The sequence below is a fragment of the Rhinolophus hipposideros genome, assembly GCF_964194185.1.
Source record: "Rhinolophus hipposideros genome assembly, chromosome: 24".
In the NCBI taxonomy this organism is placed as follows: Eukaryota; Metazoa; Chordata; class Mammalia; order Chiroptera; family Rhinolophidae; genus Rhinolophus; species Rhinolophus hipposideros.
In genome coordinates this window covers 846,493-859,143 of record NC_138070.1, presented here as the reverse complement: position 1 = coordinate 859,143, position 12,651 = coordinate 846,493, and the positions used below count along the sequence as shown (strand labels likewise).

General features: G+C 59.6%; 1 protein-coding gene across 2 annotated transcripts in view; it reads left to right on the top strand.

The window, feature by feature from the left end:
• The window catches only part of ADGRD1 (adhesion G protein-coupled receptor D1), a 103,491-nt gene that overhangs the window by 81,297 nt on the left and 9,543 nt on the right, over positions 1 to 12,651 (top strand). For both annotated transcript variants that reach the window (XM_081037209.1, XM_081037210.1), the window contains 2 exons: positions 4,937 to 5,003; positions 6,436 to 6,502. In XM_081037209.1, coding sequence (XP_080893335.1) covers positions 4,937 to 5,003; positions 6,436 to 6,502 — 134 coding nt within the window. The remainder of the gene's footprint in view (positions 1 to 4,936; positions 5,004 to 6,435; positions 6,503 to 12,651) is intronic.

Genomic DNA, 12,651 nt, shown 5'->3' with positions numbered 1-12,651 from the left:
ACTAAGGCTTGGGTCTATGGAGCAATGCATGCCATCATTCTGGAAGCACCTCTGCAAGAATGTGGCTTATATGTTTAATTTCCTTCTTACCCATCCTTGCGAGCACAGGAGGTCCCACTTTCTGCCAGACTGTAGCAATTGACACCTCGTTTCTTGAATTTGCTATAAAGCATTCATCTGGCATTGGGGAGCTGCTCCTCTGCTTTTCTTCAAGTCGATTTAATTTCAGTCTTCATTGTGCAAAAAACAGTAGACATGTTTATTTTTGCTTTGAGCTAGCTAATGCAATTTACTTGAGGGTGAAGCAGAGGTACATGATGCGTCCGTCGTGGATTCACCTGGGTGATGTGGAAAGAAACGGCTCAGCAGCCACCTCCCATGGCTGTGCAGGGACGCCGGTGGTCGTGCTGGGGTCCTGTACCCAGCCTGGGAGCAGGCCTGCTGAGCGTGCTTTCCACACCTGGACACCTTTGCCCACTGTGGGCTCCCAGCACAAATGTCCTATTCCCTCCACTCTCCCCCATGGTGAGCCCGGTTCAAGCATAACCTGCTCCTTCAGTCCTTCCATGACTCCCCAAGAGGACACTTGTTCCCACCTGCGACTTCTGTCTTCATTTACAGCAAGGATTTATAGGACAGTATGTGACCAACCAACTGTGATTGCTAGTTTCTTTATGGATATGGGCGTACAGTTAGAGGTGTGTACACACACACACACACACACACACACACACACACACACACACCCCATAAGCCACAGCAAGACAATGGAAGTGAATTAAAGTGTTTATGAAATTTGTCTCTGCAGTGAAAGGAACCTGGCGAGTGGAGTTGTGTGTTGGTTATAAGATGGGGTGTGTGTATGTGTCAACCCAATCTAATCCAGCTTTGAAGGCTCTTATTTGGTCTGCACAGTGTTGGAGAAAAACATTATTATCTGCCAATATTTTTAAATGGAGAGATTTTCCATCAAAGGACAGAGTTCTTTTGAGAAGTGAGGTGATCTGGGACCCCCGGGTTTACATTCCTCCTTGAGGACATCGGCAGGGGCTGGGTGCTTTCTGATCCCGCCCCGGGCCCTGGAGGTCTGAGTGTGTCGTCCCTGATGGGAGTTGTCTTCAGATAGAGAGCTGGCTGGCGTTCAGCCGCCTGCAGTCTCTGCCGCCACGTCAGCTCTCCCTTAATTAATTTCATCAGGGCTCATGAACTGCGTCCTTTGTTCTGATTAGGTTAGATTTAGCTTGGGGCCTAAATAAAGACGGTCTGCAGGCAGCTGTGCTCTCTCAACCTTCAGTTAGTAATTAAGAAGGAGCTGGAGGCTGGGCCGGGCGTGCTGAGGCCACGCTGCAAGGCGCCCGCGGAGGGAGGCCCCTCCCGTAGGTGTGTGCCCGCCTCTCACTTCAACCTTCCAACAGTTATTTCTGAAACCTGGGACTGAGTTTCGAGCCGAATCGGGATTGGAGGTGTCAAATCAACAGTATCTCTTGAGGTTCTGTTGGCTGTCAGCCCTGTGCTGGGACGCGCGAGGTGCATGAAACAGAATCGCCATCCACGGCGTCCAGGTGGAGATGAGTGACAAGCGTTTGAGTGTGCACATCAGTGCAGCAGACGGAAATCTCCGATCCCAGACTCGGAGGTGAAAGAAATGCAGCTTGCTTGCTTTTTCTCCATTACAACTTCATTTCTTTGGGGAGCCCCCACTCATCTGGGGGTGAAACCTTATCGTAGCTCATTCTCGACCCCCCTTTTCTCTGAATGGCATTTGTGCTCCGGGCTGATCACACAGTGCGGGGCTTTTGGAGCTGTACCAGTGGGGGTGTCACCGTGGCAACAAGCAGCTTCCACCCCTCAGTGATGGAAAAGCAGCAAGTACTTCCTGTTCACATGTCACATTCCCGCTGGCCAGCAGTGGTGCAGGAGTTCTGCTCACGGCACTCACGCAGGAGCCCAGGGCGTCGCAGAAGTCACCAGCTCGAGTCATTGCCAGTGGCTGTGAGAGAGAAGAGGACCCAGGACGATGTCACACTGAAAATTCATACTCAGCTGACAGGCATATGTCACTTCTGTCTGTACCCATTGCCCTGAAGGAGGCTTTGGCCCAACAGCCCCTGGGTGCGGGCGGGCACACCTCCCACATGTCCAGAGCCGTCATCCAGAAATATGTGGCAGTCAGCCCTGGTGACTTCCACAGGAGGGGACGTCTGTCTGCTGGTGATGTCACGCTCTGCCCCTCTCTCTGTCGAGACCACCCACGCTTTGTTGGGCCTCATATTAGCCCCGCTCTCTGCTGCTCTGACAGCCCCCCCACGTCTCCCCTCCCTGGACCTTAGGAGCCGCAGCCATGGAGGTGCCATGAGGCCCCTCAATGGTCACCACGTTCCAGAGTGCACATGTGGGACCCCATACATGGGCCAGAGGGACCCAAGCTATCTGCAGAACCATGTCACGTGTCTGTGTGGCTATGGGATACGATGCAGGTGACCGTGCGAGAGGAAATGGGATCCAAGCCACTTGATAACTGTGGGGATTGTGGGGTGAGCGTCTTCCCTCCAGTGCCTCAGGCCTCACACGGGCACATCTGTGACCCTCACAGCAGCTTGGGGACGACGGGCTGCTGTGTCCATTTCCACAGTGAGAATGTGGAGGCCCAGAGAGGTCCAGCCAGTTTCCTGAGGCTGCCCCCTGGTCCCAGCAGCTCTGGACGTAGAACCAGGTGTTGTTTGGCTCCGAAGCCCAGGCTTTTCCCAGCTGCTGTTTTCTCCATCTTGCTGACCTGTCCTCATTCACCCACCTGTGAAATGTCCTCCCTGGTGGCACACACGTTCACCCAGTCTCTGTGGCCCCACAGTTTGCCTCAGAGGAAGCAGACTGTGGGCCTGACGTCTTCTCAGACAGACCCTCTGGTCACGGCCCCATGGCCTGGCCCTGCTGGACATGGGGGCTGACACGGGGAGAAGTGGCAAAGGAGCTTCCGGCATTGGTTTGGGGATCACACAAGAAATGAGTCAGTTGTGAAAGCAGAAAAAGAACATTGACTTCTCCGTTTACAAAGAAGTGGCGACCCCAGACCTGGGCCCCTCGTCATGGCCAGAACCAGGGGAAGGGGTGCAGGCACTGGCTGAAAGCAAAGCCTCAGCTGCCGAATCTGAAAATCCACCCTTAGGACCCCTGGCTGCACCTTCCAGAACCCACGAGGATGGCCCTGGACCCATCACTCCTGGCAGAAGACAGACGCCATGGCCTCGGCACCTCCCACCACCATGGGGCAACGTCCTCAGTGCAGACTGGGGGTCTTGGTGGTGGCGCCACTGGGGGCTGGGAGGCTGGCTGACGGTGCCCCTGGCCTGATAGCCCCAAGGCCGCTCACCATCTCAGCTGTCATGTGCTGTTCCCATCGCACTTACCTGGTAGCAAGGATTCTGTGTGACCCGAGAACAGGGCTGTGTGTGGCGCCGTCCTCACCCGTGTGACTCTGGTCCATTCAGGCAGGAGGCGCCGGAAGCATTCACCACCACGGAAAGCTCTGCCTCCTGTCAGGCCATGGTCATGCCTGGAAAATGCGAGTGTGACGAGGGTGAGGCGTGGGTCCCCTCCTGGCGCCTGGCCTGCCCGCCTCTCCCCCGAGGCCTCTGGTCTCCAGGGTGGGCCCGGTGGCTTTCTTCCAGACGTTCCGTAATACAGGTAAACTACTTTGGTATCAAAACAGTATTTCAGAGACAGGAAGACTCTCCAGGAAAGTCCTTTTCAAGGAGACTATTTAAAACTGATGCAGTAGCTGCCTTATCCATGGTTTCAATGACAGCCACAAATATTAAATGGAAATTCCAGAAATGAACAATCCCAAGTGTTACGCCACACACGTTCCGAGTCGCGTGATGAGATCTTGCACCGTCTAGGGTAGCCCGGGACGTGACTCACCCCTTGGTCCCGCGTGTCAGTCACTCCGTCCCCGGCTCGGGCATCACATGGACTGTCACACTATTGCCGGGCTTGTGGTCCAGTCGCCCTGTTTTACTCACGAAGCCACATCCGCACGACGTTCATTACAGTGTGTTGGCATGGTTGTTCTATTTCATTACTAGTTATTGTTGCTAACCTTTTACTGTGCCTAGTTTCTAAGTTAAACTTCATCGTGTATAAACATGTTTGTACAGGAAAGAGCATGGTGTATACAGGGTTCAGTACTACCTGCAGTTTCAGGCATCCACTGGGGGTCTTGGAACGGATCTCCTGAGAATAAGGGGGGCATGCTGTGCTCAGATGGACAGGCCCGGAGCTGACGGTGGCACTGGGGGTCGTGGGAGAGCTGCAGCTTCGAGCGTCCAGGCCTGGAGCCAGGGCAAGCTTCCCGGAGCACAGATCCCCGCGGGCCGTGCGCCCACAGCCACCGGCTGGGCTGGCAACACAAGCGCCTCGAGTTTCCATGTATTTCCACCCCTCCCCCACCCTTTAATTCTAGGAGCTGTTTCTCGCGGACGCCCTCCCCAGGACAGGGTCATCGCTGGAATAAGGGACTGGGTCCTTTGCTGTCTTTCCTCCTTGCCCCCGCCCTTCACGGCAGGGGGAGCAGAGGGAGAGGCTGGGCGCAGGGGGAGCAGAGGGAGAGGCTGGGCGCAGGGGGAGCAGAGGGAGAGGCTGTGCGCAGGGCCGCAGGGCAGACACAGGCCCTGAGGACACAGGCTTCCTGAGCATCTGGCCGCGGGTCCTTGTCAGAAACGGAACAGGACCTATAAGCGAATGGCCTGAATTTCACCTGGCATGTGCGTGTGTGGCTTAGCTCCCTATTGAGGCTGTAGGTTCTTGGGGGACGGGGCTGCTCTGCGTGCGGCAGCCAGCACTTGCCTTTTGTCTGTATTAGTACACAGCAGATAAGTGCTCTCGTGAATGTAAGGAGGATGGGGCAAGCTAATGTGCTCCCCGGTCTGCTTCTCTGCAGGTTTTCCTCTTCTGATCTGTACCATTTCCATATCGTCAGCCATGGACAGTTATGGAACCACTAACAAGTAAGTGGGCTGTCTGCCATGAAGTCCTGTGTTGGCGGGACTCCCGTGGGAGGGCGCCTGGGAGGGGTCCCAGGGCCTTGGCGTCTGTCTCCCATGTTCTCCTGGGGAGGGTGTGTACGAGGCCCTGGCTCCCCCCAGGCCCTGGCAGTGAGAAAGGCCACACAGAGTAAGAAACAACCCCCGCTGTGCCCAGGGCACTGTCCCCCCTCGGAACTAGCAACTGGGGTGTCAAGGGGCCCCCAGAATGGTGAGGTTTCTTATGGGAACTGTGTCATCCACGTGGTCGTCCTAGATACACGGTCATCCGGGGAGCCTGATTCTGTGACCTGTTAGCCCTCTGTGGGGTGGTCGGCAGGGGCCCAGGACACAGGTATGTGGTTACAGCGCGTGAATATGCGCATGTGTGGGGAAGTGTCGTCCCCTGTGCAGCACGCAGGGCCGTTGGTCGGGACCCAAAAGTGTTCGAGACCTCGTGCCACACTCCAGACTGTAGCTGACGGGCCCAGAGCTGTGGGCCAGGTCCTGTTTCCAAGATCCAGGGAAATTGCCTGCCTTCCAAGAAAATGAAACAGATTCTAGCTCCAATGTCTCCAGGAAGCTGCATCCTCCCCTCAGCCATGCTGAGGAAGCACTGAGTGAAAACCAAAGGAGAGCACCGTGGAGAGTGTTCACGAAGAGAAAAGGAGTTAAGCATTTTTACAGCTTCAGGACAATGGTTTTTCGGCTGAACTGTTCAACTGGGAGAAATCTGGCCTTTTCCACTTCAGGGCAACAATTTACTGGGGAAGAGGCATGTGAAGAAAGCGCCGTCTGAGCTCGTATCAAAATGAGTGACGAGACAGACGGTTGTTCCGGCCCATTCCTTCCAAGCGTGAAAGGTTTCAGAAGTCGAGGCACTAATTAAAGAAGCTTCTTGTCGGATGTGTTTCCACGGCATTTGTTCCGTGTTGATCCATCTGGAGCATGTGGGTGCCACGTCCCACGCAGTGCGGGCCCAGGTCTGTGCCTGACACGAGCCTGTCCCTCTCACCTGCCCGAGAGTGAGGTGCCCGGGCGAAGGTGACGGAAGCTGTGTCTGCGGAGGACAGGGCGTCGGCAGTCCCTCATCAGCAGAAAGTCCTCGTGAAGCTGCGGGCCAGCCTGGCTTTCTCTGCAGGCGGCCTGAGTGCCCGTGGCAGGAGCGCCCCGGGCTCGCGGTGCCTGTAAGAGCCCTTTTCCCTGAGCCAGTCTGCAAACCTGCAGGACTCTTTCCACAACCGAGAGACGTGAGATCCTTGTGCACAGGGTCCAGACACAGTTGTTGGGATAAGTGCCATGTGACTGTGCCCAGGCTGACCCTGGACTGTCCTGTTGGCTCCTCCTGGATGAAGGTGCTCAGGGCCAGGGCAGGTGGCTCGAGCTGTTGAAGTAACGGTCCTGCTTCCCTCCACAGCTGCTGGCTGTCCCTGCAGAGTGGTGCCATCTGGGCCTTCGTAGCCCCTGCTCTGCTGGTCATCGTGGTAAGTTCCCTGCTCACGTGGGCATGGGGATGGGTGGGGGCGGGCCCTGGGCTGGGCGGAGACCTGAGACCCATCCTACCTGGTGAGTGTCACTCCTGTGACAGGGCCTCGTGGGGGTGTGGCCCTCTCTTTCCCGAGTGACACATAGGGAGATGGGCTCCTTTTCAGGCTTCCAGCGATGGGTGCGGCCGCTGGCCCCAGGGGCGGGGACACAGACACGTGGGTTCTTCTGTAGTTTTATCCCCCAATCTCTTCTTGGTCACGGAGCTCCAGGACCCCAGGGCTGTGTTGGGGACTCTTAGCGAAAGCCTCTTGGGGCCCACACATGCAGTCAGAAGCCCTGTGCTGGGCCCAGGGGTCAGACACGCCACCTTCCCGTGTTTGGGGCTCTGTGCTTCTCAGCTCTGTTCTCCTGCAACTTGGCTTTTCTCAGACAGGTCGTTCCAGAGCTGGTAAGAAACTGGAGGGTCACTGTTGGGGGGGGCGCCTTTGCTGTTCTCCCCACGGGCCAGGACCCCGGAGCACGCTCTCCTTGCCCCCAGGCCAGGCCCCAGGCCGTGGTCACTGCCTCGGAGCTTCTGCCTTTGAAGGGTGTAGAGTCCTCCCAGGGTAGGGGTGGGGGCCTCCCAGAGACACGTGTGCCTTCAGTGTCCTCACTCATCACCCCCCATCGTGTGTCCCAGCCTGATGACAACCGTGAACTGTTCTCCCAGTCCTGTCACTTTGCATATCCCCAGTGAGGCAGTCAGCAGGGGCTTGGGGACAAAGTCTGTAGGTGACACTGAGGTCCATGCCCCCCTGACATGGAAACTTCATAACTATTGTCCACCAGCCGTCCTCCTCGAGCTCCCTGCCCTTTTCCCCAGCTGCTAATTTGAAATCTCATGGGACTTTGTCCCCCATTTGGTGACACGACGAGGCATGAGCCCTGGTGGTTAATTAGAGATGAACCCGAGGGAAGATGCTGAAAGACCTGGATTACTTCTTCCTGATCAAATTCCCCTCAGACCCTCTTTGTGCCACACAGAGGTGCAGCAGTGTCTCCCTGGGGAAGGGTCCCCAGAGGGAGGAGTGAGGGGACCGGCGTGTCATCATCATTGTTTGGGATGGGGGCGCCAGCCCCGCACTTGATTCCCCGGTTCCAACTGCACTGACCCAGCTCCCCTCCGTGCCTGCCTCCTGCCAGGCGACGTGATCTGGGGCCTCGCAGGTGATGAGTGATGTCCCTGGTCACACACGGCCCCTGCAAGCCTCCAGGGTCCTCTGTGGCCACAGTACCGTGCTCTGGACCGGAGAGGAGGCATTGGAGGGCCGTGCTCCCAGCTCTGTGGGCTGTGTGGGGGTCCCAGTGGGAGAGCAGACGACGGAGCCATCGCCCCTCCCATGCCACCCCCCCGCCCTCGCTGTGCCCCCAGGGCTAGTCCAGATGGACATAGACCAGGCTCCCTGCCCTCCAGTCTCAGGGACGTTTGGCCAGTGGAGGCCCGGGCAGGTCAGGGCAGAGGAAGGTGAGGCCAGGTCCACCCCCAGGCTCCCCCAGGCAGCCGTGAGCCGAGGGGCTGCTGCGTCCCAGGCCACACTCCTGTCCACTCACATCACTACCCGGTCCCTGTGCGTCTCACAGGAGCCCGTGGCCCAGGCACCCTGCAGCCCTGCCCGTCTGTCTCTCTGGTTGCCCATTCCAAGTGGTGCCTGCTGTTCCCTTTGTCTGTCCATCCGCGATGGTCAAAATTGCATCCCTGCGTCCCCACTGTGAGCGGAGGGTCACAGCAGTCTGTCAGTCCAGGGGCCCCACACCTGTGCTGTAAAGGAAGTTCCTTCCAGGAGGGGTCCTGGTGGGGACGGGGACCCGACTGTGCCCTCAGAGCGCCCTCCTTTGTGTCAGCAACGAGCTCTGAGGACACTGTCCTCCGGCTGATCGTTCTGGGGCAGGAGGCAGCGCGTTGTCGTGGAGATGTGTAACTGAGCTACCAGAGCCAGGGCTGCCCTGTCCCCAGGGCTGCCCGCTCGTCCCAATCACTTTGTCACGCGGCCTTTCACAGGATTACAGAGGCTTTGGGAACAGATCCGTGCTTCCTCCCTCCGGCCCTCTGGGCTCTGGCTGAGTTGTTCACTTCTCCGACCAAAATGGAGAGCATTTCTAGGACAGACATCAGTCGCCTTCAATAATTCCATGCCTGCCACTTGGGAGAGAGATTTATGGGGAAAACGATGATGGGGAGTGAAGGGGGCATGGATGTGTAAGTCCCACGTCCCCTGCCCTCTCCCTGTCCTGACCTAACCCTCCAGATCTGCAGGCCCCAGGCAGGGTCGCCCCCCCAGACGTTTCTGGGTGATCTGAGTTTTCCTCTTTGTGGGTCAGTGACAGTGGAATCTCTGGGGGGCCCCCACTCGGGTCCTTCTCCTTCAGCCACTGCTGCGTGGGGTCCAGGACCAGGAATCCAGCGCCCGCATGTCCTCCAGATATGCTGGAGCCCCTGCTGCCACTCCTGGGGGGTGTGACCCCGGCCCCCACACCCAGCCCACTCCTGGGGGGGAGGTGACCCCGGCCCCACACCCAGCCCACTCCTGAGGGGGAGTGACCCTGGCCCCCACACCCAGCCCACTCCTGGGGGGTGTGACCCCGGCCCCACACCCAGCCCACTCCTGGGGGGGAGGTGACCTCGGCCCCACACCCAGCCCACTCCTGGGGGGGAGGTGACCCCGGCCCCACACCCAGCCCACTCCTGGGGGGGAGGTGACCCCGGCCCCACACCCAGCCCACTCCTGGGGGGAGGTGACCCCGGCCCCCACACCCAGCCCACTCCTGGGGGGGAGGTGACCCCGGCCCCACACCCAGCCCACTCCTGGGGGGGAGGTGACCCCGGCCCCCACACCCAGCCCACTCCTGGGGGGGAGGTGACCCCGGCCCCCACACCCAGCCCACTCCTGGGGGGGAGGTGACCCCGGCCCCACACCCAGCCCACTCCTGGGGGGGAGTGACCCCGGCCCCACACCCAGCCCACTCCTGGGGGGTGTGACCCCGGCCCCACACCCAGCCCACTCCTGGGGGGTGTGACCCCGGCCCCACACCCAGCCCACTCCTGGGGGGGAGTGACCCCGGCCCCACACCCAGCCCACTCCTGGGGGGGAGTGACCCCAGCCCCCACACCCAGCCCACTCCTGGGGGGAGGTGACCCCGGCCCCACACCCAGCCCACTCCTGGGGGGAGGTGACCTCGGCCCCACACCCAGCCCACTCCTGGGGGGAGGTGACCCCGGCCCCACACCCAGCCCACTCCTGGGGGGAGGTGACCTCGGCCCCACACCCAGCCCACTCCTGGGGGGAGGTGACCCCGGCCCCACACCCAGCCCACTCCTGGGGGGAGGTGACCTCGGCCCCACACCCAGCCCACTCCTGGGGGGAGGTGACCCCGGCCCCACACCCAGCCCACTCCTGGGGGGAGGTGACCTCGGCCCCACACCCAGCCCACTCCTGGGGGGAGGTGACCCCGGCCCCACACCCAGCCCACTCCTGGGGGGGGGTGACCCCAGGCCCCACACCCAGCCCACTCCTGGGGGGGAGGTGACCTCGGCCCCACACCCAGCCCACTCCTGGGGGGGAGTGACCCCGGCCCCACACCCAGCCCACTCCTGGGGGGGGGTGACCCCAGGCCCCACACCCAGCCCACTCCTGGGGGGGAGGTGACCTCGGCCCCACACCCAGCCCACTCCTGGGGGGGGGTGACCCCAGCCCCCACACCCAGCCCACTCCTGGGGGGAGGTGACCCCGGCCCCACACCCAGCCCACTCCTGGGGGGGAGGTGACCTCGGCCCCACACCCAGCCCACTCCTGGGGGGAGGTGACCCCGGCCCCACACCCAGCCCACTCCTGGGGGGGAGTGACCCCAGCCCCCACACCCAGCCCACTCCTGGGGGGGAGGTGACCTCGGCCCCACACCCAGCCCACTCCTGGGGGGGAGTGACCCCGGCCCCACACCCAGCCCACTCCTGGGGGGGGGGTGACCCCAGGCCCCACACCCAGCTCACTCCTGGGGAGAGTGACCCCGGCCCCCACACTCTGCTCTCTCCTGCAGGGACGTGACGCCAGGCCCCACACCCAGCCCACTGCTTGCAAGGTGGGGAGGGAAGCAGGGGCAGAAAACAAGGTTCATTGGTTTCAGGGTCCAGTCAGGGCCAGCTAACTAGAGCCCGCTGTGGCCCACCGCCCGCTTTTATAAATGGCGCTTCAGTGGCCCCCAGCCACGATTTAGGAACTGTCTGTGGCTGTGTTTCCACTGCAGCGCGGGCTGTGTTACTGCAAAGCCAACAATAGTTACTGCCTTGGCACGAAGAGCACGTGGACCCCTGTTCTAGGTGGGGTCCTGAGACCCGTGCCACTCTGACGTTGTCAGGCCTCACACTGGTGGGGGGTCCTTCTCCTCAGAGGACCCGTGGTGCCAGCTAGAGTTCTGCCACTATTTTCCCAGGGGTCCTCTGCCCACTTTCCAACTGGGGAAGAAAGTTTCAGAATAAAACATCTGGCCGGAACCCATGGGTGTCCGAGCAGTAGGTGCTTCCACACTCCAGGCATTTAAACAGCCAGAAGCCGCTTGCAGATTTGAAACTGTAACACTTTAGGAAGGTGTTTGTGTGGTGAGTGTGGTTTGTTGTGTCCTGCTGAGGTTCATCCTGGAGGAGCAGGAACAGGGTGTCATTCCCTGGGTGACTCCAGGTGGGTTAAAGGCAGACAGGGCCCTGGGACCAGCAGGCTTTACCAAAGCTGCACAGTCTGGACCCCTGAGAGCAGGGACCCTGGGGGCAGGGTGTGGGCAGGGCCATCTCAGCCTGAACCCCCAAAAGGGCTTGTCCTGTGCCAGCCCCACCGGGGAGGGGGCCTCCATACCAGGAGGAGAAAGAGTCTGGCGTTTTCAAATCGTCCAGTCGCTCCAGCAGGAGCCAGGTCACGTGGATGGAAATGCAGTTACAGTGGCAGGTAGTGACAGACAGATGCGGACGCTGCATACGGAGAGACCGAGAACCGTGCAGACACCTCAGTGTTTATGGAAGATGGACGTGTGTGCGTGTGTGTGCCCCTCCCATCACGAGCTATATCCTGGTGACCTGTCAAATAAATACCACGTGGCCGTGAGCGAGGTCGAGACACGGAACACACTCTGACCCCCAGAAGGCCTGTCCAGTCGTCCCCTCCTCCCACCCAAGGTGCCCAGGACCTTGAGCGCATATCCTCCCCACTTTTTTGTTTTGCTGAAATGCAGCCCGAGAATTATTCCTTTGACATCTGTCGGAAGCAGCTTGCTGGCAGTTCTAACATGGATGGATGCCCCGTTGCCAGCATTCACGTTCCGTACCCCTCACCCCAGGGCCTCTCTGATCTGCAGCCCGGCACAAGCCAGGATGAGTGGCCTGGGGTGGGGGGGCCAGGCCTGGTGCTGGGGTGTGTTTTCACGCAGCTCCAGACTGGTCTTTCTCGAAGCTGCCGTCCGTCTCCCCTTAGTTGCTCACTGACGTGGGATCAGAGGTCAGCGGTGCCTCCCTCAGGATGTCACAGCAAGGGTCCCGGTCCTCCTAGGTGGAGGGAGCGCGCATGCAAATGGAATCAGACACCAGGGATGAGAGCGAGGGAAAAACAAATAAACCCCGGCAAAATCTTTGGAGAAATGGGGATGGTGACAAATTGTCACAGCCGGTAGATACTGTGAACAGCTTAACCATTGTTCAGACACTTCCTTCCGATCTTAAATGGAGAAGCCAGGAAGTAAGAGAACACCTGAATCTAATTAATCACGTGTGGCGTTACTCTGTGTGTAAAACGCTTTGCCGTAATTTGAATGCACGCCCCACACCCTGAAGTGGGTGGAGGGCAGTCTGTGTGCCGTGACTTCTCCCCTGAGAGGCTGGGGCGGGTACATTCCTGTCGTCCAGCAGCAGCCGGGGTTGTGATGACACTGCTGGGCTCATGTGTGTTGGAGCTTCTCCCCAGGGGCTTCCAGGTGTCCCTCTCCCAGGTCCCAGGCCCCAGCGTTCCTCCCCCTTCCTGAATCACTGGGACACTTCAGGGCTAGGTTTTTCCTCCTGAGCCTGAGGACACTTGCTGAGTCTTTCATAAGAGAAGGGACTTCTGTTATTTCCTTTTTAATTCATAATTGT